The following is a 27,160-nucleotide window of genomic DNA, read 5'->3' as shown; positions in this document are numbered from 1 at the left end:
CCTATATATCACAGAGCTCAGCTTCTCTTCTCTATCATATAACCCTATATATCACAGAGCTCAGCTTCTCTCCTCTATCATATAACCCTATACATCACAGAGCTCAGCTTCTCTCCTCTATCATATAACCCTATATATCACAGAGCTCAGCTTCTCTCCTCTATCATATAACCCTATACATCACAGAGCTCAGCTTCTCTCCTCTATCATATAACCCTATATATCACAGAGCTCAGCCTCTCTCCTCTATCATATAACCCTATATATCACAGAGCTCAGCTTCTCTCCTCTATCATATAACCCTATATATCACAGAGCTCAGCTTCTCTCTTCTATCCTATAAGCCTATATATCACAGAGCTCAGCTTCTCTCCTCTATCATATAACCCTATATATCACAGTGCTCAGCTTCTCTCCTCTATCATATAACCCTATATATCACAGAGCTCAGCTTCTCTCTATCATATAACCCTATATATCACAGAGCTCAGCTTCTCTCCTCTATCATATAACCCTATATATCACAGAGCTCAGCTTCTCTCCTCTATCATATAACCCTATATATCACAGAGCTCAGCTTCTCTCTATCATATAACCCTATATATCACAGAGCTCAGCTTCTCTCCTCTATCATATAACCCTATATATCACAGAGCTCAGCTTCTCTCCTCTATCATATAACCCTATATATCACAGAGCTCAGCTTCTCTCCTCTATCATATAACCCTATACATCACAGAGCTCAGCTTCTCTCCTCTATCATATAACCCTATATATCACAGAGCTCAGCTTCTCTCTATCATATAACCCTATATATCACAGAGCTCAGCTTCTCTCCTCTACCATATAACCCTATATATGACAGAGCTCAGCTTCTCTCCTCTATCATATAACCCTATATATCACAGAGCTCAGCTTCTCTCCTCTATCATATAACCCTATATATCACAGAGCTCATCTTCTCTCTTCTATCCTATAAGCCTATATATCACACAAATCAGCGTCTCTCCTCTATTTGTTTGTTTGTTTTTTCTCCTTTATTATAGCCTTATACATCACAGAGTTCAGTTTCTCCCCTTTATCATATTCTATTCTCAGGTATGGCAGCACAAGTCACCGAGCAGATTCACTGTGAATGAATGATAGTTTATATAATGCTGAGCATCTAGGACTTAGTGCCGCAGCCACAATCTGAAGCCTTTGATATGATGCTAAGAAAAGTTTTTCCACCGCTCACTACTCATTGGGATCTTCTGTGCTCCTTGAGTGTCCTTTGGCTTTACTATTAGGGTGCATTCACACTGAGTAAACGCTAGCTTATTCTGAACGTAAAACACATTCAGAATAAGCGGCGTCTAAAGCAGCTCCATTCATTTCTATGGGAGCGGGGATACGAGCGCTCCCCATAGAAATGAATGGGCTGCTTCTTTCACTCCGTGCAGTCCCATTGAAGTGAATGGGGAGTGCCGGCGTATACGGCAAGCTCTGCTCATGCCGGAGCGTACACGCCGGCACTTCCCATTCACTTCAATGGGACTGCACGGAGTGAAAGAAGCAGCCCATTCATTTCTATGGGGAGCGCTCGTATCCCCGCTCCCATAGAAATGAATGGAGCTGCTTTAGACGCCGCTTATTCTGAACGTGTTTTACGTTCAGAATAAGCTAGCGTTTACTCAGTGTGAATGCACCCTTAGATTGTAATGAATATGATTGAGTATTCTAGTCCTAGGATCCCACAGCCCGTTCATCCTTGTAATTGCTCTGCGGCTCAGATATTTAAAGGTGCACATTCCCTTTAATTGTATTACTCAGTATTGATATAAATATGTTTTCCAGAATCTTTCATTTTCCTTAACTGTTCTTTACTCCATTTGAATACATGATCCTCGCCACGATCATCGCAAACTGCATTGTCCTTGCACTGGAGCAGCATCTTCCTGGAGACGACAAGACGCCCATGTCTCGTAGATTGGTATGTCTATTATAATGTCTCATTAACCTTTTGTGTCCATGTTATGTGGTTTGATCCGTAATATGCTATACATGATAATAATGTGAAAATCTTGCTTAATATTGTATCCACAAAAAATAAAAGGACCATATCATAAGATGGTTAATCCCTGCATATGGAATCAATTCTAAGTTCAGGAGGGCAACTTTTTCTGTTTCACATGAGCTCATTCTGGCCATTGTTGGTTGTTTTTTTTTAACAAATATCCCACTTTTTTCACTTATCTCTCACACTTGTGGGTCCCTTACAGATTACATAGACAGTGTATCACCCCAGTCACATAATACTTGATATTTGTACAGTATGAGCTGTACTGTGATTTACTAATAGCTGATCATGTAACATCTCCCTGTATGACCCTAAAGAATATTGTAATGACCCCTTTCACTTCTCTAGACCACTAGGGATACTGCCATTACTTCTTCACTACCCTAATCCACCATCATATTGTTATCCATACCAGGGAGGTGCAAGTAAAATAAAGATGATGTAGCTGATCAGTGCAGTTGCTGGTCAGTGGAGGTGCTGGGTGTCAAACTTCCCTCCTGAAGGTTTAACAATTATAAACATTATAATGAATTTTCCTGGGCGTGTGGTGGTCACACAAGAGGGAGCGTTTATGAGGCCCCTTGCACACAATCGTATTTTTGGTTTGTTTGCTGTCTGTTTTTATGGATCATAATACTGACTAATTGATTTCAATGGCTCTATGCACATGAAACCAGCACCAAGACCTATACACTTTCTACCAATAAATATTTGGACACCTGCGGTAGGATAGAAAAACATTTATTCCTATTCCATAGTTGGTAGACCCCAGCAGATACTTCCTTAAGGATGGGATTGATTGTCACAATACTTCTGGATACCTGGTGACACTCCTGGTGTATGTGAGCCATTGGTTGGGGGCGGGTTCTCTGGCCAGCACCCGTCGGTCTCTATCTCCCAGTTTCGGGGGTCTGCTGACTCAGGGCACATTCCGACAATCACCGTTCACCTTCCACTTTGTAATCACATAGGCCACTGTCGATTTTGGGTAATTCAGTTCGCTTGCTATGTCTCTTAAGGATCGACCATTTCGGTGGTACCCCACAATTACCCCTTTCTCGAAATCGGACAACTCCGCACTTCGTAGCATCTTGCATGCGACTAAAGCCAGTGGTGTTTCCTATTTAAGGCCGGGTTCACACGGAGTATTCTGGCTCGTCATTTGGTACGTAGACGTCGCGGGAGGATTTGTGGGCCGTATACGCTCCCATTGTTTTCAATGGGAGCCGGTACCGTACACGCGGCGCTATTTTGCAGCCATGATTTTGCGGCAGCCACAAAATAGAGCCGCGTGTACGGTACCGGCTCCCATTGAAAACAATGGGAGCGTATACGGCCCGCAAATCCTCCCGCGACGTCTACGTACCAAATGACGAGCCAGAATACTCTGTGTGAACCTGGCCTAACGGTGGAAGGTGTGACGTACATCACGACCGCAGATATCTTCATTTGCATGGGTGTCCAAATACTTATTGGTAGACAGTGTATAACTAGATCTGTATACACAATCGATCAAGCTTGTCAAAGCCCATGTACCACATCAAGGCAACCTCCTTCAGATGGAACCCTACACTAAAACATACTTCTCCAGGACCCAGAATAGGTCTACAATGTGAATACTGTGCAAGTAGGATCCAGAGCCATGACTGAGCCTTGGCTAGATGGAAGTAGAATCCATTATACAATAGATAAACTTTATTTACAGAAATCAGAACGCCCTTGAAGCTTAGTGTGACTGTAATCTCTAAAAGGTAAAAAACTCAGCAATGGTATAATAAGATTACACCGCCACCAAATTGTTCACACACGAGTTCTACAAGTAAGGCAGTGACGACTCTTAAAGGGCACAACCAAGGACGTACTGTACTGCAGATCAATACGTACAAGCATTTTTGTCTTATTGAAAGTGAATCATTGACTATGAAACATTTGGCTTAGGCGGTGTGCATTATAATGAAGTCTTCATACAAAAACTAATTGATTCCCTGTCTCCTATTCAATCATATATCATTTGGCCATCTATAAAATTGGCTTATGAAACGTCCATAAATTTCCACATCTTCTGATATCTTCCTTGTCAGTAATGCAGGAAATTGCAGTTACAGAGAAAATACAAAAAAAATGTAATGTTAACATGTCCCTCAAAGGTCTATTGTGGCCTTATGGGGGGAGCAATAGGTAAAAAAGTATACATTGTATATTCATACTCAAATTTTGTTAGGTCTCTTGGGCCTCCTAAAGATGTCCGAGACAAATCTCCATTTGTTCAGTTTTTTTTAAATAAAACTCTCAACAATTTGGAATATTCAGGTCAAACCCGCCTTGGTACACGTTGGTTACCAATTGGATGGTACCAGACTGTACTTGGACGTACAATGAACAGGCAAATGGCTCAAAAATTTCTAGGAAAAATAACAGAGGAAGAAAGATACATAGAGTTTTCCGAAAGATGCTCTAGAATTATGTCATGAGGAATACAAGTGCTAAAACGTAGTCAGGAGAGGTGACAGATCTTCTAAAAGGGAGTCTATCAGCAGTTTTAACCCTTCAATACTGAAGACCAAGCTACTGTAGAAAGGTAATGAACAAAGTTGTTCAAAGACACCTAAGTCAATGGTCACACTAGTTGGGGAGTCTTCCTTGGCTCTGGCATTCATCCAGAAGACTGGTAAAGCAAACACTCAAGAACAGAGGCGATTGGGGAACAATGCAGAGAGACCAGGATTAGAGATGAGCGAACACTAAAATGTCCGAGGTTCGAAATCCGATTCGAACAGCCGCACACTGTTCGACTGTTCGAACAGATTGCGAACCCCATTATAGTCTATGGGGGGAAATGCTCGTTTCAGGGGTACACAAAATTCGATAAAATTATACTTACCAAGTCCACGAGTGAGGGTCGGGCTGGATTCTCCTTGAAGTCTTCTCCCGGCGCAGCGCTCTCGCGACGTCTTCCGGCTGGAATTCACTCTGCCTAAGCATCGGGGCCTGAGCAGAGCCGACTGCGCATGCAAGGGCATGCCCGCGCATGCGCAGTCGGCTCTGCCTAGACTGGATGCCTAGGCAGAGTGAATTCCAGCCGGAAGACGCCGCGGGGACGCTGCACGGAGAAGACTTCTAAAGGTAAGAGAAGAACCAGCGTTGATTGGCAGAATGTATAGCATTCTGCCAATCAACGCTGGTTCTGCATCGAGCCTTAAACTTCGAACAGCTAGTAGTGTTCGATCGAGTACGAGTATTTCGAATACCGTAGTATTCGATCGAACACCACTCGCTCATCTCTAACCAGGATGCTTCACGGTCATGGAAGGCCGAGGGGCAAGTACAACTATAGGGCAAGATTGGAAATTATTTTTCATACATTTTGTATGACCAGTTACAGAGGTTTTCACTTGGTGATCACCATCAGAACCAAATCAGAATATAGTCCAGCCCCCCAGATCGATAAGGACACCTGAATCAAACAGCGTTTTCCTCCTGTAAATCCCTATCAGTATGTCTTTCGAGTATGGGAGGAAATCCATGCCAACAAGGGTAGAACATACAAACTCCTTGCAGATGTTCTCTAGCAGGATTTGAACCTAGGATTCCAGCGCTGCAAGGCTGCCGTGCTAACCACTGAGCCAGCGTGTTGCCCCTCATAAGATATTGTTGTTTTTGGAGCAATGAGGACATTACCGCTTACCTCTTGTTTCTCCAAAGAGCCCATCCGCATATTGATCCAAAAGGCAATATCTATGCAGCAAAAGCACGGACAAGGGGAGACACTGTTTGTTTCAGGTGACCCCAACCAATCAATCTGCGGGGTTGATATTTGGGTTCTGGAGAATGCAGCGGTGATCAATTTATGCCTGTTTCCATTTACTTACAAAAGTACATCCAGAACGGTGGTGTGAAGTCATATATGATTAAGATGAATCATTCCATCTGTCTTACCATATGACTTGGCTGCTGTGTATCGTATAGATTCTAAATCAGCCAAACAGCGATTGGTACGCAGCAACATTTAGGACAACCAGGAAATCTTCAACTTAAATGAGTTTCACATGCAAAGAAGAAAAATCTATGCAGATATTAGAACATGATGTGAAATATGAATTCCCATTGCTGCAATTTCCTTTAGTTTTACCCATAATTGCATGTTAAACATAGAGGTAGGACACACAATTGTTATAGCATAGGTGGCAGGGAGTCCATCACTCAATTGCTTCCCCTTACTGCCCATTTAGATGCATATAGATTTATACAGCTTCCATTGTATTCATGTTAGCTCCCTCTACTGGTGGTTGCAAACAGAAACAATTAAATAATTTATGAAAAAAGCAAACATCTGTTACAGACACAGTATACCATACTAGTATACTCAATACAGAGGCTCATATACCATTTGCAACAGAATTCTGTCACAAATTTTACAAAAAACCCCAGTATACAGTCCTATGAAAAAGTTTGGGCACCCCTATTAATCTTAATCATTTTTAGTTCTAAATATTTTGGTGTTTATAACAGCCATTTCAGTTTGATATATCTAATAACTGATGGACACAGTAATATTTCAGGATTGAAATGAGGTTTATTGTACTAACAGAAAATGTGCAATATGCATTAAACCAAAATTTGACCGGTGCAAAAGTATGGGCACCTCAACAGAAAAGTGACATTAATATTTAGTACATCCTCCTTTTGCAAAGATAACAGCCTCTAGTCGCTTCCTGTAGCTTTTAATCAGTTCCTGGATCCTGGATAAAGGTATTTTGGACAAACAATTCAAGTTCAGTTAAGTTAGATGGTCGCCGAGCATGGACAGCCCGCTTCAAATCATCCCACAGATGTTCAATGATATTCAGGTCTGGGGACTGGGATGGCCATTCCAGAACATTGTAATTGTTCCTCTGCATGAATGCCTGAGGATTTGGAGCGGTGTTTTGGATCATTGTCTTGCTGAAATATCCATCCCCGGCGTAACTTCAACTTCGTCACTGATTCTTGAACATTATTCTCAAGAATCTGCTGATACTGAGTGGAATCCATGCGACTCTCAACTTTAACAAGATTCCCGATGCCGGCATTGGCCACACAGCCCCAAAGCATGATGGAACCTCCACCAAATTTTACAGTGGGTAGCATGTGTTTTTCTTGGAATGCTGTTTCTTTTTGGACGCCATGCATAATGCCTTTTTTTATAACCAAACAACTCAATTTTTGTTTCCAAAATGAAGCTGCCTTGTCCAAATGTGCTTTTTCATACCTCAGGCAACTCTATTTGTGGTGTACGTGCAGAAACGGCTTCTTTCTCATCACTCTCCCATACAGCTTCTATTTGTGCAAAGTGCGCTGTATAGTTGACCGATGCACAGTGACACCATCTGCAGCAAGATGATGCTGCAGCTCTTTGGAGGTGGTCTGTGGATTGTCCTTGACTGTTCTCACCATTCTTCTTCTCTGCCTTTCTGATATTTTTCTTGGCCTGCCACTTCTGGGCTTAACAAGAACTGTCCCTGTGGTCTTCCATTTCCTTACTATGTTCCTCACAGTGGAAACTGACAGGTTAAATCTCTGAGACAACTTTTTGTATCCTTCCCCTGAACAACTATGTTGAACAATCTTTGTTTTCAGATCATTTGAGAGTTGTTTTGAGTAGCCCATGATGCCACTCTTCAGAGGAGATTCAAATAGGAGATCAACTTGCAATTGGCCACCTTAAATACCTTTTCTTATGATTGGATACACCTGGCTATGAAGTTCAAAGCTCACTGAGGTTACAAAACCAATTTTGTGCTTCAGTAAGTCAGTAAAAAGTAGTTAGGGGAATTCAAATCAATAAAATGATAAGGGTGCCCATACTTTTGCACCGGTCAAATTTTGGTTTAATGCATATTGCACATTTTCTGTTAGTACAATAAACCTCATTTCAATCCTGAAATATTACTGTGTCCATCAGTTATTAGATATATCAAACTGAAATGGCTGTTGCAAACACCAAAATATTTAGAACAAAAAATGATTAAGATTAATAGGGGTGTCCAAACTTTTTCATAGGACTGTATGTACCGTGCTCTGCATTTGTAACATGGTATACACACTTTTTGCACCCCACTAGACATTTGTTAAAGTGCTTAGAAGGGAGGTGTATCTAAGTGGAGTCCTGAAAAAAATCAGGTTTATTATTGATGTGCACCAGATAGAACAGGGGTCAGCAACCTTTGGCACTCCAGCTACTGGGAAACTACAACTCCCAACATGCTCCATTCACTTCCATGGGAACTCCAAGAACAGCAGAGTAAGTATGCATGCTGGGAGTTGTAGTTTTGCAACATCTGGAGTGCCGAAGGTTGCCTACCCCTGAGATAGAAGGTGGCAGAAAGAGAAATGTCTTAGGGTGGGTACACATCTGCGCCCGGTCTCCGATTTAGCCAATCTGGCTGGTTTCCATCTCTTGCCCCGTGGAACTGAACAGGAGACAGAAACCCAGTGGTCAGTTTCCAAACCCATTCACTTGAAGGGGTTTGTAAAGGTGACCACCCATGTGTGTCTTCTGGCTGTCCTCAGTGAAACCGTTTTTTTAACCGGACACAAAGTCTTGCAAACCCAAGTGAATGGGTTTGAAAGCTGACCGCCGTGAAACTGGACAGGAGATGGAAACCAGCCAGATTGGCTAAATCGAAGACCGGCACAGATGTGAACCCGCCCTTAACAAGTAAAACTACTTGTGCCAACTCTATCATACAGCTAGTAGCGGATTAGAATATGACCTGAGTGCCTACCTAAATTTAAAAAAACCCCCAAAAAATCTAATCACTTCCCTTTCACTCAAGGACATACAAAAATGAATTAACCAAAATAGATAGAAACACTTCAGGCATCCCCAAGTCCTTAAAAAACGGTTACCTACAAATACCTGCAGACCCCACAGACTATAATGGAGTCCGATGGTTTACCGCCCAAAGAAGGTGAAAAATGCGGAGAGCAGCACTTTCCTCTCCACATTTTTAAGTTAGTTCAGGAACAGAAACCTCAAACGGAGTTCAAACGCCAGCCATTTTAAGGCACAAGTTGTCTCGCAAAATGAAAAATGGCTGTGCCATTTGGGGCCCTGAAGACTTTAGCCTGTTGGCGACCCACAATCTCCATTCAACCTGGAAGTCCTGATGTGGCCCTTGAGTCCATCACATGACATCATGGCCTCTTCTGACAGTCTCCTCTCCGTTCATGCCTCTTTATTAGACAATATTAATGTATCTGGCCCGATGTATATTAAGTATTTTTGTCTCTGGACTGGATTTATTCCATCATATGCTTAGCTGTTTGGTGACCTATATCTCAAGGATCCTTGGCCTTCACATCGCCTGTCAGTTATAAACTGTGACATTTTGGATACATTTGGGCACATTTTTAAGGTAGTATAAAAAAATGTCCCTTTCCTAATCAGTGTCCTTGTGACCCGAATGACTTAAATTCCATGTATTTATTCAGTAATAGTAGTCGTGACCTTCCATCAATTTATCCTCCCTCGTCAGTACTGTCAAAACTGGGATGGCAAATAATAATGCAGTTTTTTCTCATTATGAATTTTCGCATGGGGTTGCTAGTAAGCATATTTTTTGTCTCCTTTTTCATATATACGGTATAAAAAATATATTCAGGGAACAAAATGCTTTTCTTTTTTTTTTTTACGTATAAACAAAATGCTGCATCACCTAAAGAAGCATCCGGAATACGTTTTTTTTCCATCCCCGCACCCCTCATCTGATTCTTTTTCATACTCTGCACTTATTTTATAGATATTGCACTAATATACCTAATATACTACTATACAGACACCATTATAATTTATAGATTTTGTTTCCTCCAATGCTCAGCATAGCATCAAATGGCCAGCTAGAGTCAGTACCATCTCTGCCTGCTGGGAGAACAGTGTTATCCTTCTCTTTAAAGAAGACCTTTCACCACCTCTACCAACTCCAGTTCTTTGCGTCCTTCAATAGGAGGCGCTCCACTGATTCTGGTGCAGTTGGGATGTTTTCTCCAGCCCCCACCATTCCTGAAAAATAATTTCTGTTAGTTTCAGCACCCATTGTGCTAGTTAGGCTCTCTTCTGTCAGGTTGGCGATCCCTGGCTGTCGATTCCAGCTGAGGACCGCCCACCTGACAGTCTAATAACTAGTATTAAATGTTGTAGGAGCTTTTTTACCCCCCATCCACCCCGAGAACTTTGGTGAAACATCCCATGCAAATTCATCATAAGTAGAGATGGGTGAACCTTACAAGGTGAGCGATGTGGGGGGCACAGAGCGGCAATTTTTTCACCTTCTCTGTAAATCGCCAGTGTGTTGGTGTTACATCAGTAAATAATAATATGATGGTAGTAGTTATTAAAAATACAAAAACTTCTATGTGTTATATTGTTTTTCAAGTGTTTTTATGCATCTCCTTTTTATTTGCAGGAAAAGACAGAACCCTATTTTATAGGAATATTTTGCTTTGAAGCTGGAATTAAAATTGTGGCTTTGGGATTGGTGTTCCACAAAGGGTCTTACCTCCGGAACGGCTGGAATGTTATGGACTTTATTGTAGTTCTCAGTGGGTGAGTGTCTTTTGCTATGATTCTTGGTCTGTCTGTGGGGTTGGTGAGTATCCATCTTGTACTGACTGTCCTATAACCACCACAATAGACAATGATGCTCTTTAATATAGATTTAGCCATTTCATAATTGCATATTTGCAAATGTCATTCTAGTAAAACAATGGATGTGCAATTATCTGCCGAAATGTAAGATATAAATATAGGTTAGATATTGTAGACCAGGCAAACAAGACGAGATGAAGTAGAAATGTCAGGTATCTTGTCTTAAAGAGAATCGATTGGTGATGGCATATAAAGAAAAATCACATCGGGTATCTGCGGGGAAGAATATTCATTGAATAGAGCACAAGTGAAATGCAAGTGTAGAAAGTGCGGAGAAGGTAGCTCAGTAGAAGCAATGGTGCGGACCCAAGCAGTCAGAGACATGGCCACAAAATATGTGGGAAACAGGTTTATTTAGAAAAAACAGGAAAATGAATCAACCTTGACTTCAGACACAAAATGATCAAAATCAAATACAGCCTTAACTTCAGGCAAAACAATAAGAAACAAAATCCTGCTCGTTTGAGCAACTATAACCATACATGTGGCTTACTACTAGCCACATGAACAAACCAATGAGCGGGATAGAGTCTAACCAGACTCAGAGTAACAGGACAGACCCAGACACCTCCCCTCACTACCTGGATCTGCCCTAAAGTGCAAGGAAGTCTACAGTGTGGACAGGGAAGGTAATAGTATCCCCCAAGAAATTCTCTGAGCCTGATTGTAGTTGGGGTGTCCTTGATGGTAATGTAGGATTAAGCAAGTAAGGCAGATGAATCCTTATTAAAATGGAGGAGCAATTTTAGTAACCACTGGTCTGGAGCTGCAGGGTTCCATCTGCTGATAGCAGCACATCAGTGGGGGTGTTGGGTGTTGGATCCCCACTAATCTAAGCATAGGTCAACAATATTTTTAGCTCAGAAAACTTCTTTGAAATCAATGCAATGTCTATATAATGGTTGCAGCTCTCAAGCTTATATGACGTGTCATAAAGGTAGTCATAAACAAGTAGTGTAGGTTAAGTGATGCTACTTATGTGATACATATCACATTTCCAACACCGATAGAATGGGATTGTCTTTTATTCACACAATATAATGGAGACACGAAGTGGAACCCAATAAATGACAGAGTATAATACATTATAAAAACAATATGAGAAAAAATATATAGAGATTAATCTATAGTATAAACCAAGGCCATTAAAAAAAAAATGCCATTGAGGCCATCACTACAGTATAAAACATCTGCTTACGGAGGGATAACATATTGCTTACAATGTAATAATGCTATACAAACTTTGCTATTGTGTCAAATAAGGTAATTTTCAGTGCTGTATATTCCAGCAGTGAAATATGTGAATTCAGCTTACACCAGTCACAGAAGAAACACATTCATTGAGCAGACAGTGCCATTCTCTTCATACAGAGAGAGTATATTCAAAAGGACTTAGACACACTGGAACAATGGGCTGAGGCGAACAAAATGGTATTTAACAGGGACAAATGCAAAGTTCTACATCTGGGTAACAGAAATGTAAAAAACATATATAGTATGGGAGGAATAGAACTAAGTGATAGCATAGGGGAAAAGGACTTGGGCATAATAGTAGATCACAAATTCAACATGAGCCAACAGTGCGGTGCTGCTGCAAAAAAGGCTAATAAAATTCTGGGATGTATTAAGACAAGCATTGAATCTAGATCAAGAGAGGTCATTATTCCGCTGTACTCTTCCCTGGTCAGACCACACCTGGAATACTGTGTACAGTTCTGGGCGCCTCAATTCAAGAAAGACATCGATATATTGGAGCAAGTCCAGAGAAGAGCAACCAAAATGGTGGAAGGTCTGCAAACCATGTCCTATGAGGAGCGGCTAAAAGAACTGGGATTGTTTAGTTTGCAGAAGAGAAGGCTGAGGGGAGATTTAATAGCAGTCTACAAATATCTGAAAGGTAGTCACAGTGCAGAGGGATCTCCCCTATTCTCATTAGCACAAGGAAGTACAAGAAGCAATGGGATGAAACTAAAGGGAAAGAGATACAGATTAGACATTAGGAAAAACTTTCTGACAGTGAGGGTAGTGAGAGAGTGGAATAGGCTGCCACGGGAGGTGGTGGGCGCTCCATCAATGGAAATCTTCAAGCGGAATCTGGATAAACATATAGCTGGGATGATTTAGGAAAACCTGCACTTGCAGGGGGTTGGACCCGATGGCCCTTGAGGTCCCTTCCAACTCTACCATAAGAAAAAAAAAAAAATAATAATCTTTTTTTTATCAGTGCTGATGACGGTCTACCTGCTGCTTTCAAAGTTATTGAAACAAATATAAATATATAATCTAAATTGTAATAATTCTAATGATATTACAAGAGTGATGATGAATAATCTTTAAGTAATCTGTGTGTATGTATGTATTTATGTGTGTATGTGTGCGTGTGTGTGTATGTTATTGTGTATGTATGTGTGTATGTATGTATGTGTGTGTGTATGTATGATAAGATAAGATAAGACGATCCTTTAATAGTCCCACCGTGGGGAAATTTCAGTGTGTTAAAGCAGCATAGTGATACAGATACAGGATAATATACAGTAATATGTTACAGAAGTAGACACACATAAACTGAGAAAATACTAGGAATCCATAGCAGCTAAGGAAGAAAAGAAAGAAGGAAGACTTCGGAATCATTTAGTTCTCTGTGCGGAATGTTCTCACTTGGTCTGATGTAGATTATGTAGCCTGACTGCGGTTGGGAGGAAGGATCTCCGATATGTATGTATGTGTTTATGTGTGTGTGTGTGTGTGTGTGTGTGTGTGTGTGTGTGTATGTATGTGTTTGTGTGTGTATGTGTGTTCAGAAGTTGTTAAATTCCTAAGTAAGAGACTCTACAATTTCAGTTCTTAAAGGGAGTCTGTCACCAGATCAGCCTACTAATCTAGCCCCACAGATAGATAAGTTCAGGTCACCTGAATCATGCTGTTTACCCCTTGTGAATCGTGACTCTGTGGTTGAGATATCTCTGTTTTTGTAATGAGCTCTTTGAAGCATTAAGGGTTGCTGCTTACTTCTTTGTATCAGTGACAATACACTCATTGCTCCAAAGACCTCATTTGCATATTGGAAGAAACAGTGATGTCTCATCAATGGAGGCAGCAATTTAGAAGAGGAAAATACCATTTGATTCAGGTGACCCTAACCTATATATCTGTGGGCTGGGTCACAATTATGTATAAGCTGCTTTTACAAGGAAATTTCAGGGTCAGCCAGGCATTTACCCTGCAGATGTGATGGCTATTTAGATGAATGATTGTCCTATACTGCAAAATTTGTTTCTCCCTTCTTCACAATTTTCTGTTCACTCCCTGATACTAGGGAAGTTCTGTCTTTAGACACCCACAGACTCAAGACAAAACATAGAGAGTAAAGAGGGGGCAGGTGTCTTTTCACATCCTCAGCTACTTTATGCCTGTACACTGCTTAGAGAGTAGTCTGGAACATCTTACAATGAATGTAAGAAGAGTCTGTCCACTCCTAACTCGCTGTCTGTGTTATTGCTGATGCGATTTTAACCTCATAGACAACACACACCTTTCCTGACTGTGCTCATATCTCTTTGATGCTAGGTTCACATTAATGTTTGGGTTTCCATTCTTCAGGTGAGCTTGGGGACCATCAAAATGGAAACTGCTTAAGAAAGTGGTTACCTGGGGACCTCCATACACTATAATATGGTCTGCTGGGTTTCCGTACATTTGGACCTTTCTTTCTGCCTATCTTAAGCAGAAGGGGGTCTGAGTCCCTGAATTCTAGTGTGAACTGACCCTTATTTTGTGTCAGGGATCATTTAAGCTGCATCAGTTATTTGCTTGCTCTTTTACAACATTATGTGTAAAGAAACTAGTAGTAGTTATAATGGATGGGCAAGGGGCAGATTGCTCTGTGTTGTACAGACCCACTGCCTCAGAGAGAAATGCAAAATGTTCTGCAGCCATGATGTGGCTATTAGCACCAGAAAAACCTATAAGATGCCATGTATTAAATGTTATACAGCCAGAGAACAGACTGTCCAGCAATGCCATAGACATATTTTAACTTTTGATGAAAACTCAGGTCCCCTTTACCTTGCTCTGTTTCTTTGATGAAAGCCACCATGATTTTCTAATCTCAGATACAACCCCATTAAGAAGGTATTCCAAATTAGACATAATTGCTAGATAGTTTGGGTTTGAAAGGGATTTTCCCATGAAAAATGCTTTCCCCCATCCATAGGGGATAAATGTCTGAACGCTGGGTCCCCATAGATTATGAGAACAAGGGTCTCTTGTGCCCCCAGTTTTAACGGAGGAGTTACGTGCATGCGCTACTGCTCCATTTGTCTCTATGGGATGATAAGCTGGGTGCAAGGCCTGACTAACTCCAGTCATCCCATATCAATGAACCACTCCATTCAAGCAAAGGTACTTGGGACCCTGATCTTGTGATCATGAGGATCCAAGTGGTCCCACCCATCAAACAATTTTTAGACTATCCCTTTAATGTAGCATTAGTCTTTGTTCAGTCCTATGTGCTCTACATTTTGCTCATTTCTAGCAATCTGTTCCCATAGTAGTCCATGTCTCTTTAAGAAGAAATATATTGTTTGCACCATATGTGCCTCTGATGCTCTGCTTATGTGAATTGTAAAACAGGTTGAAAATAGCTATTCCATGTGAATTGTCAACACCGGGCTGTGAATAATATGCATTAGCAATTCATATCAAGACCCAGAAAGATGCATCACATATGTGTTTTTTAAGAATTTCTTTGCATTAAAACTACACAATTAACCTGTGCTAAACTTTTATTATTGTAATTACATAGAAATGACTATAAAATTGTGTTCTAGATGTTTATATGACCATAACCGGGGCAGGTTAAGACCACCTATTAAACATACCGCACGTGAATAAAATATTGATGTGCTTTTAATATTTGGCAAATTGCTTAATGTTCTCAATGTCCTCGTCCACAATAAATGAATATATTAAGATAAATTAAAGTTAAATGTTAGGGTGAGGCCGAAAACTGAGCGTCCACGCCAGCCGCCGCCGCTGTATTCCATTAGTTCATTACAGACTGGTTGTTACCGCATGGCTATTAACTGGGAACACTCAATAAACAATCATTTTGTAATGAATTAATGGCATACAGCAGAGGCTTGCATGGTCACTTGGTTTTTGGCCTTGTTATTTGGCCTCACCCTAATAAGTTTTTAATTATAATGTTTTCCTCTATTTTCTAAAGAGGGAGGTGAACATGATATCTGGCCTAGGTGCAGTACGGAGAACTTCAGCACAATGACAAGCCTGGGAACCTTCACAAGGCCCCAGATGCCAAGTGATAGAAAGATCTGCAGGTGGACCCAGGCTATAACACAATAATGGTCCACGAGAAGACACCCAAATTTGAAGGTTAAGGTGGTATATTTCCTAGGGTTTATTGGAGGTTGGGTCCCATGAATAATTTTATCTGGTGGGCCCAAAGAACACTATTCAAATACTAAACTCTGCAGTATTGTCATGGGAAAAGATATGGTCCATCTGGGGTTGTAGGGATCCACTATTCCTTTATTAACCTCTAAGATGTGCTATCACTATCAAAAAAATCAGCAATCTTGGAAGCTTCCAGGGGATGTCCACTGTGCAACCTTACCAACTCTTCCAAAATGTCCCACAAAAAATGGTGACCTCCCAGCATCCCAGAATGGCTGGCGAACCTCCCAGGTCACTGGGATCTCGGCAAAAAAGTGCATCCCTAGCTATATAAGTAATATATAATGCACTGTTACCTGATGCGTCTCAGGACCTCTAGTGAGCACATAGCTACCCTCCCCTGCTCAGCTGCATATCCATGTACCCAGTGTTTCTTTATCAAAGCAGTCTGCTGGACAGAAAATCTACTCCGCGCATGCGTAGGATACACTAACATATTAGTAAGGGTGGGTTCACATCTGTGCCAGGTCTCCACTTTAGCCAATCTGGCGGTTTCCATCTTCTGCCCCGAAAAACTGGACAGGGGATGGAAACCCGCCGGTCAGTTTGAAAACTGACCTCTGGGTTTCCGTCCCCTGTCCAGTTTTTCGAAGCAGAAGACGGAAACCCGCCGGATTGGCTAAAGTGGAGACCGGGAGCAGATGTGAACCCGCCCTAATACGTATTTTGGTCAGCTGGATAATTTGGCTCGGTTGCCTTAAGAGTCAGTAATCTGCAAGGGAAGGGGGGTGTCCCGGGTATTAGCTGTTCCCAATCTAATATAGGGTAGGCCATCAATACTAGAAACTGAATAAACCCTTTAAGTTTGAGACCTAAAGGACCAGTAATATTGTAAGGTTACTTTCTATGGAACGCAATAAAAGCTAAGTTTGCTGCCTGGAGGAAGTAAAGATATTGTATAATGTGTCGTTCTACAAAGTCTTTGCTGTGCTGCAGTTTATGGATGTGGTAAGCACTTACCAGCTCCCTCGGTGGATCGCTGCTCTTTGATGTGAGGAGCAGACACTGGACATCCTGTGGTGGGGGAAAAGTCAGCTGTCACATAACAAAGCGTTCATGCCAACCTCATCCAAGACTTGCGCTGTTTGCCATTGTGACAAAAAAAAAATAAAACTGTGAATATGCATTAAAGTCTTGACAACTTGTAAGGCCATCTATAGGTTCATACGGAGATTTTAATAATATACCAAGGCCAAGTGTGTCATTTGCGCAAATCAGAGAGTAGACAGACCTTCAATAGACTCGATGATCTCATGTATTTTGTTTTATGGCTCATTGTAATAGAATGCTAAAAGGGCAAAATAAAAGATGCGCACAAAAACTGGCAATTTACTACCCTTACCTATCCTTCCCATGGTATTATTCTGCATTATAAGGTAGCTGCGTCTCAGCCGTGTGCCCCATGTTTCCCCAAAATTGTTGCGCACTTGATTGGTCCCTATGCTGCCAAGGGGTAGAAGGCACAACGTCATCACTAAACCCTGCCCGCACCACTGGGCATCAAAAACAGTTTCCGGGCTTTTAGATTGTAGGAGAAGGAGGTGCCGTATACCAGAGAGCAAGAGGTGGTCGGAGTTGTCCTTCAAGCCTAGAAGAAGGGCGGCAGGAGATGGGATTTACATAAAACTTGGTGACAGAGGTGGATATGTGACGAGGACCATTTGTGGTGCCTGTGACACTTACTGAGAGTGTTAGCAATGGGCCTTAGTACGGCAGCAGATCTGGTGACTGAAATGGATTGATAGCTTTGCAGCAAGGTCTGGATTTAGCTGCCATATAGGAGCTCAGTGAACTGGATCCAAGTACATAGTAGCTGCCCTGAAGGAGACAGTGAGCTGGATGGAGATCAACAGACTTTATAAACCATTGAGTTCAGAGCCGCCATTATAGGACGTGTAAAGGTTTCAGTCGTGAATGGCAGGTGGGTGTCCCTTTTACATGGTTACATAGTAGATGAGGTTGAATGAAGACATCAGTCCATGAAGTCCAACCTATAACCCTACAGTCCCTTACAGTGTTGATCTAGTTAAGGGGATATTGTCACTCCATAGGGAGAGACCACCATATAGGTTTGTGGAGTCTTATTAAGCCATGAGCGCTCCACTGCAAAGGAACATGGGAAGAATATGCAACTCTGACTTCCATGATGTAATTAGAATGCCAGTGCCTCAAGTATGCACACCAATAGAGGGCACTGACTGAGAATGTGCAAGTCTGTCTTCCATGATGTAATTAGGAAGACAGAGTCTCAGTCAAGCAAGCCTATAGAGGGCGCTCCCTTTAACATCATGCCGACCTTCTTAGAGGCCTTTGTTTGCAATGATGTTGGGATTATACCAGATACGGTCTTCTCAGCCAAGGACAGCTGTTTCGATGTACTTGCATCTTGTCAGCTTAGCGCAGAGAGGGAGCGCTCTCTATAGGCTTGCTTGACTGAAACTCTGTCTTCCTAATTACATCATGGAAGACAGACTTGCACATTCTCAGTCAGCGCCCTCTATTGGTGTGCATACTTGAGGCACTGGCATCCTAATTACATCATGGAAGTCAGATTTGCATATTCTTTCAGTGTTGATCTAGAGGAAGAAAACCCCATGAGGATTATGCCAATTGCCCCATTTCAGAGGAAAAAATTCCTTCCCGTCTCCAATCTGGCAGTCAGTATATAAACCTTGGATCAACGTGTCCTTCTACAAATGTGGAAAAAAGGTATTATAAGTGATGTCTCACAGTTAAAGGTCCTATTAAAGGTCCTATTGTATTCGGGCCCTGTAGTTTTAGCCTGCTGGTTGTATTGGCGCTTTTTGACGTTCTAAGTGGACCGGATTAATGCATGTACTTAATAAGCTGCTTATCTGGAGTATCAATTCCTTCATATAGTAATAAAATATGTATATAAACCATTTACTAAGTATTATACCTTGTAAAATTGCTACGTCTAGTGCATAAGCATAAAAACATCACTTACTTTGCTCAGCTGCACTAGAGTCTGGCACTTACAAGGTAGAAATAATTTAGATACTTACCAAACCATATCCATCCTGCTTCTACGCACCGCAGGGAGTCCGGGATTTATTAGAAAAACCCTACCTGAAATCTCACATGGATTTTAGTAGAATATTCATTAAAACATAATTCTTCTCATTCTGACTTGTGCGCTCCATTTTTAGCACAGGAATGGATCGGCTGCTTGGGATAACATTTCTGTAAAGTGCAACCTGAGACTATACACTGTCTGACATTCATTTAAAGGGAGTCTGTCATCTGAACCTGACATATTAACCCAGCCCCGCAGATAGATAGGTTAATGTCACACGAACCCGCCATATCAACCAAGCCCAGGATAGATAGGTTAATGTAACCCAAACCCACCCTATCAACCCAGCCCTGCAGATAGGTTAGTGTCACCTGAACCTGCCATATCAACCAAGCCACGCAGATAGATAGGTTAATGTCATCTGAACCCACCATATCAACCCAGCCCTGTAGATAGATAGATTTATGTCACCCGAGCCTGCCATTTCAACCCAGCCCTACAGATAGATAGGTTAGTGTCACCTGAACCCATCATATCAACCCAGCCCTGCAGATAGATAGGTTAGTGTCACCAGAACCAGCATATCAAACCAGCCCCGCGGATAGATAGGTTAGTGTCACCTAGACCTGCCATATCAAACCAGTCCCGCGGATAGATAGGTTAATGTCACCTGAACCTCCCATATCAACCCAGCCCTGCAGATAGCTAGATTATGATCAACTAAAACAAAGTGTTTTGCCCTTGTGAATCGCTGCCTCCATTGTTGGCATATTGCTATTTTTGTCAATATGCAAATGAGCCATTTGGACCAATAAGGGTGTTATCACCTCTTTGGAGCAATGACATTATCTTTATTACTCCAAAGAGCTCCTTTGCACAATAGCAAAAACAGCAATATGTCAGCAATGGAGGCCCCCATTCTCAAGAGGAAACACCAATTCAGGTGACCGTAACTTATCCATCTGCAGGACTGAGTTGATATGATGGATTCTGGTATGAGATTCCCTTTAAAGGGTATTTACCAGAATATTTTACCCTTCCAAACCTCTCACTACACCATCTTCAATTTGCCATGTTGGTCCAGGGCCTCCATAGCGTTAGTGTATCAAGATAGTTTTTGACACAATTGCCAAAGATTGTCAGTAGACACAATTTTTGTGCCAGATCAACTTTGAAATTTCATTGAGAATTTCATCCATTTAGGAACTCTTGTGATTGTTGCTCAATGTTATCCTCTATAGGGAAACATTAAGATGCAATGGTGGCGGTATGCCATAACTTTATGATGACCACCACTAGCCAAATAGTCCTACACCATGTGTTATTGTTCTACCCGTTCCTTCTTCTCCACTTCTAACTACTATATCCAGAAAAGCTTTGTAACTGGAACTAAAAGAAGCAAATGGTTTTATCCTCAGAGCCATTACAGTGGTTTTAGCCTTTTGCTCTGTCCCAAAATCTGGGCTCGATGCCAGGAATTAAATTGACCATAAAAGCCTGGACACAGTCAAGTCAGGTAACACGAGTAGGCGAATTCTAATGTTGTATCCCATTTGGAGTGTTTAATAGAGATGAGCGAACACTAAAATGTTCGAGGTTCGAAATTCGATTCGAACAGCCGCTCAATCTTCGTGTGTTCGAACGGGTTTCGAACCCCATTATAGTCTATGGGGAACAGATACTCGTTAAGGGGGAAACCCAAATCCGTGTCTGGAGGGTCACCAAGTCCACTATGACACCCCAGGAAATGATGCCAACACCTCTGGAATGACACTGGGACAGCAGGGGAAGCATGTCTGGGGGCATCTAACACACCAAAGACCCTCTATTACCCCAACATCACAGCCTAACAACTACACACTTTACACATTCAAAAAAACCTCTATCAAAGTGGGAAAATACCTGGAAACCTTCTTTACTCCCCAAATGGATGGACACAAACCCCAATTTAAGCTCAACAAACAGTAACAACCACCCCTTTAAATCACGTTCCCCATGACAACCACAAATGGAATAGGCAATGGGAATTCCAAAAGCCCTCACCCTTAACTGTCATTTTGAGTGTGTGTGTGTGTGTGTGTGTGTGTGTGTGTGTGTGTGTGTGTGTGTGATGTGGTAAGACCTTCCAAAATTCACTTTTCTAGCCCTTAACATGAGCCCTTCCAAACAAAGTTACAGGACCTTAAGCTGAGCTACCAGCAGAGATTGAGGCCCTTGGCATGAGTAGAGCCTTGCACCAGCAGTGTTTTTGGCACTTAGGGTGAGTTGAGCCTTGTACCAGCGTGTGTCCCTTAACATCAGGCGGGCCCCAAGTTCTGCGCTTTGCACAAAAGTTCCACATTAACTAGGCTGAATGGTACAAAGATTAGTAGGCCCGAGAACCAGGAACAGGTCTTGCAATGGCTGTCGGATAACGCTTAAAGCACATTGTCCACCAGCCAGGCAGCCTCTACCTCCTCTTACCCAACAGTCTTGTCCTCCTTCCACCCAAAATTCCCAATCTTCCCAGAACAATAACCCCAACTGTCCCTGCTCCCCAGAGCTGTTCTCCCTTCCTTTGACTGTACCGCAACCTGCCCCTCCATTTCGCGATTCCACGGACCTAACAGACGAGTATCTGTGTCCAGATGCTCAAACACTAGAGTCTCCTCCATTCCATCTCCGGTCGATTTGGTGGCGGATGACCAGCAACCCACCCTCATCGACGACGATGAGACGCAGTTGCTGTCAGGGCAGCCAGTTGACATGCGCATTGTGCAGGAGGAGGAGGCGAGACAGGAGTTGGAAGAGGAGGTGGTGGACGACGAGGACACCGACCCCACCTGGACAAGGCAGATGTCAAGCTGGGAAAGTAGTGTGGATGTTGAGGCAGGTGCAGCACCAAAAAGGGTAGCTAGAGGCAGAGACATGTCCAGAGGCAGAGGTCAGCTGCTTTGCCGAAGCCAGGCCAGACCCGGAATGTCCGAAGATGTTCCCTTTTGTACCCAGCCCAGAAAAACTCCCCCATCAAGGGCACGTTTCTTGAAGGTGTAGAGTTTTTTCAAGGAATGCGCCGAGGACAGATATAGTGTCGTCTACACAATTTGCCTCTCGAAATCGAGTAGGGGCCCTGAGAAGAGCAACCTGTCCACCACTTCAATGCACTGTCATTTGGAATCCAAGCAATGGAATCAGTGGCAGGCAGCAACGGCAGGACAAACGTTGCCCGCCGTTCATGCCACTGCCTCTGCTCACAGTGCTGGCGATGCACTCCAGAGGACGAGCCAGGACATCACTTCATCTGCCTCCGCCACTTTGTTGACTTCTCCCTCATCCTCCCCTGTTTCTGTCTTATCTCCTTCTCCTGCACCATCAAAGGCACCATCAGGCGCTTCTTTACAACAACCCACCATCTCTCAGACATTGGAGCGCCAGCAGAAATACACCGCTAACCACCCACCCACGCAAGCCTAGAACGCCAACATCGCTAAACTGCTGGCCCAGGAGAGGTTGGCGTTCCGGCTTGTTGAAACTCCCGCCTTCCCGGACCTGATGGCAACTGTGGCACCTCACTATGCCGTCCCTAGCCGTCTCAACTTCTCCCGGTGTGGCGTCCCCGCCTTGCACCAGCACGTGTAACTCAACATCAGGTGGGCCCTTAGTTCCGCGCTTTGCTGCAAGGTCCACTTGACCACCGACACTTGGACAAGCGCCTGTGGTCAGGGATGCTGCAGTGCTTATCTTTAATGACAGGCAGGGTGAATGTGGTGGAGTCTGTTCCCCGGGTGCAAACTGGGGTGGCCTATCTCCTCTCCCAGGCCAAAATTCATGGCAGGAGTAGACTGAAACCCTACGACGCTGCAACCTCCACCACAGCTACTAGCGGCAAACGCTAAAACACTGGTGTGGGGAGACGTCAGCAGGCGGTGCTGAAGCTCATCAGCTTGGGGGACAGACAGCACAGTGCCTCCGAGGTCAGGGATGCCATCCTGGCTGAGATGGCATTTTTTTTTCCCTGCTACACCTGGGGCCTGGCATTTTTACGCCTGTGATAATGGCTGGAACCTGGTAGCGGCTCTGGAGCTTGCCAGCCTCCAACACGTTCCATGTTTGGCCCACGTCTAACCTAGTGGTGCAAAGTTTTTTAAAAACATACCCAAATGTACCGAAGCTACTGTTGAAAATGCGGCGCTTGTGCGCCCACTTTTGCAAGTGCACAGGAGTCGCTGCTAGCCTAAAAACACTCTAGCAAGGCCTACATCTGTCCAAACACAGGCTGTTGTCCGTCATTCACACACGCTGAAACCCTACAATACCATATCTTGAGCAGGGTGTGTGAGCTGCACAGACCTTTGATGGAGTTCCATCTACAAAACCCAAGGGTTCCTCAAAGTCAGCTCCCAAAGTTTCTGCACCATGAGTTTCCAGGGGTGGCAGAGTTATGGCTAGGGGCAGAGGCATGGATAGGGATGATGTCTAGGGGCAAAAGCAGTGTGGATGTGGAGGCAAGCTAAGCAGGAAAAACTGGGGGTACAAGCTAAGGCATGGACTGGGGTGATGTCTAGGGGCAAAAGCAGTGTGGATGTGGAGGCAAGCTAAGCAGGAAAAACTGGGGGTACAAGCTAAGGCATGGACTGGGGTGATGTCTAGGGGCAAAAGCAGTGTGGATGTGGAGGCAAGCTAAGCAGGAAAAACTGGGGGTACAAGCTAAGGCATGGACTGGGGTGATGTCTAGGGGCAAAAGCAGTGTGGATGTGGAGGCAAGCAAAGCAGGGAAAATGGTGGCTAGAGGCAAAGGGATGTCCATAGGCAGCAAGGGCAAAGATGCAAAACTCTCCCCTGTTTCAAGAATTTTCCTGACTTGTCTCCCCACAAAACATTCCTGGGAGGAGGGCTGAAACACCACCCTCCTCCTTCTCCGCTGTTAGATTGACCCCAGCTACGAGCTGAAAACGCTGCAACACTGGTGTGGGGAGACGTCAGCAGGCTGGGCTGAAGCTCATCAGCTTGGGAGACGGACAGCACACTGCCTCTGAGGTCAGGGATGCCATCCTGGATGAGATGGCAATTTGTTTATCCCCGCTGCCCCTGGGGCCAGGCTTTTTTGTCTTGTTGGAGGGCTCTGGAGCTTGCCAGCCTCCAACACGTTCCATGCCTGGCCCACGTGTTCAATGTAGTGGTGCAATGATTTTTAAAAACATACCCCAAATTAGCTGAGCTAAGGGTGAAAGTGCGGCACTTGGACACCCACTTTCCCAAGTCTACAGTACCTGGAGCTAGCCGCAATACACTCCAGCAAGGCCTACATCTGCCTGAAGCACCTACTGTTGTGCGAGGTCACCACACGCTCTAACCCTAGATACCGTATGTTCAGCAGGGTGTGTGAGCAGCAGAGACCTTTGATGGAGTACCAGCTACAAAACCCAAGGGTTCCTCAGAGTCAGCTCCCTCACTTTCTGCACCATGAGTTTCCATGGGTGGCAGACTTATGGTTAGAGGCACAGGCATGGATAGGGGTGATGTGTAGGGGCAAAAGCAGTGTGGATGTGGAGGCAAGCTAAGCAGCAAAAACTGGGGGTACAAGCAGCCGGTGGCATCATCACTGACAAGCACAGCTGTCTGTCAGCTGACAGGCTGACTTTCACCAAAATGAACAGACAATGGATAGACTCATCATATACATGTCAGTTACATGACAAATTTAGTGCAATTTGCAAGTCCAAGATGGGTTGGAGATCTGCGGAGAGGAATCTCACCACCTCTTGCGGGTGCCATCATTTGGAAGGCAAGCCCTGGGCTCAGTGGGTGAGAGCAAGCGCAGGATAATCGTCGTTTGGCCTGGCGGCCACTGCCTCTCCCACTGTTGACAGGGCTGGCGCTGCAGTCCAGACCAGCAGCCAGGACACCTCCACATCTGCCTCTGACACTTTGGGGAGTTCACCCTTATCCTCACCTTTTCCTGCCATTTCTCCTTTTGCCCGCGCCATCATGCGCCTCTTCCCAGCAACTCCCCATCTCCCAAGCCTTTCATTTCATGCTAAAGTACAGCGCAACCCACCCACATGCCCAAGGCTTCAACGGCCTCATCTCAAGAAATCTGGCCCAGGAGATGTTGGAATCCCGGCTGGGGGACACTCTGCCCTTTTTGGGCAGAGTGTCTACTGCGCCACCGCACTATGCCGTCCACACCAGCACTTTCTCCCAAACATGAGGCGGTCCCTAAATTCAGCGCTTAGCCCTAAAGTTCCATGTGACCAGTTACGAATGGACAAGTGCATGCGGACAGGGACGCTACCTTTCAATTTGGGCACAGTGGTTGAATGTAGTTGAGGCGTGGACCGGGTCGCAAAATGTGGTGGCCTGACTTGTCTCCCCACACAACATTCCTGGGAGGAGGGCTGAAACACCACCCTCCTCCGCTGTTAAATTGACCCCAGCTACGAGCTGGAAACGCTGCAACACTGGTGTGGGGAGACGTCAGCGGGCCGTGCTGAAGCTCATCAGCTTGGGGGCCAGACAGCACACTGCCTACAAAGTGAGTCATGCCATCCTCGATGAGACGGCAATGTGGTTTTTGCCACTGCACCTGGGCCCAGGCATGTTGTCATGTGTGATAATGGCCGTAACCTGGGATTGGCTCTGTAGCTTGGCAGCCTGCAACATATTCCATGCCTGGGCCACGTTTTTAACTCATTGCTGCTAATCTTTTGAAAAAGGTACCCCAATGTTCCTGAGCTACTGGTGAAAGTGTGGCGCTTGTGCGGATAGTTTTTAAAGTCTATAGTTGCCGCTGCTAGCCTCTATGCACTCCTACAACGCCTGTACCTGCTGGAACAACGGCTGTTGTGCGACGTCTCCACACTGCTGGCACTAAACATATCATGTGTTGAGCAGAGTGTGTGAGCAGCACAGACCTTTGATGTAGTTCCAACTCCAAAACCCTCGGGTTCGTCAAAGTCAACTCCCTCAGTTGCTCAACCATGAGTGGCAGACTTATGTGAAATCCCATCCCATCCATTGCACTGGACACGAAACATTAGCATGCGCTCAGCACAACTTCGGATATGGCAGCTGCGTTAAGCAGGGTGCAGGGTACAACACAGACCAGGCCCGAGCACCAGGAACAGGTGTTAGAAATACTGCAGCATCTGCCATTTCCTTCCAATTTTGGGGTTTTGGACCCGCCACCGACTTGTCTGGACCTAAGTGGGGATCATGAGACACAGTTGCCATCAAGGCAAGCTGTGGTCATGTGCGGTTTGCAGTAAGGGGGCAGTGCGCAATTGGAAGAGGAGTTGGTGGATGACGAGGCCACCGACCCCACATGGACAGGGGTGATGTCTAGGGGCTAAAGCAGTGTAGATGTAGAGGGAAGCTAAATCAACAAAAAACCTGGGTAGAAGCAAAGGCATAACCTGGGGTGATGTTTAGGGGCTAAAGCAGTGTAGATGTGGAGGGAAGCTAATTCAACAAAAAAAACAGGGTAGAAACAAAGGCATAAACTGGGGTGATGTTTAGGGGTGAAAGCAGTGTAGATGTGGAGGGAAGCTAAGCAGCAAAAACAGTGGGTGGAAGCAAAGGCATGCAAAACTCTACCCTGTTGGAAGACTTATTCCTAGGTCTGGAACACGTTAATGGCCCCCCTGGACAAATTACTGCCACTCAGGGGCCTAGTGTCACCAGGAGGGACAAGTATAGGCGCATGTTGTGGGAATACCTGGCCGACACCAGCTCTGTCCTCTCCGATCCCTCTGTGCTCTACAGCCTACACTTATTTTCTCATCTTTTTTTCTGCACTGCACATCTCTTGCCTGCTTCCTTTGGGATCTTACAAGTGGTGGTCCACTTCCAAAGATGGTAATTTCACTAGACAGTGTAACGGGAGTAGCTGAGGGATCGCTGTCTTAACCACTTTTTGGCACAA

At 44.1% G+C, this 27,160-nt stretch overlaps 1 protein-coding gene across 1 annotated transcript in view; it reads left to right on the top strand.

Moving 5' to 3' along the window:
* The window catches only part of CACNA1E (calcium voltage-gated channel subunit alpha1 E), a 456,683-nt gene that overhangs the window by 303,594 nt on the left and 125,929 nt on the right, over nucleotides 1–27,160 (top strand). The window contains exons 4-5 of the mRNA XM_075287936.1: nucleotides 1,867–1,972; nucleotides 10,504–10,643. Coding sequence (XP_075144037.1) covers nucleotides 1,867–1,972; nucleotides 10,504–10,643 — 246 coding nt within the window. The remainder of the gene's footprint in view (nucleotides 1–1,866; nucleotides 1,973–10,503; nucleotides 10,644–27,160) is intronic.

The sequence above is a fragment of the Leptodactylus fuscus genome, chromosome 9 (assembly GCF_031893055.1).
Source record: "Leptodactylus fuscus isolate aLepFus1 chromosome 9, aLepFus1.hap2, whole genome shotgun sequence".
Lineage (NCBI taxonomy): Eukaryota > Metazoa > Chordata > Amphibia > Anura > Leptodactylidae > Leptodactylus > Leptodactylus fuscus.
Note: the sequence above shows the minus strand (reverse complement) of the source record. Positions and strands in the feature narration are given on the sequence as shown.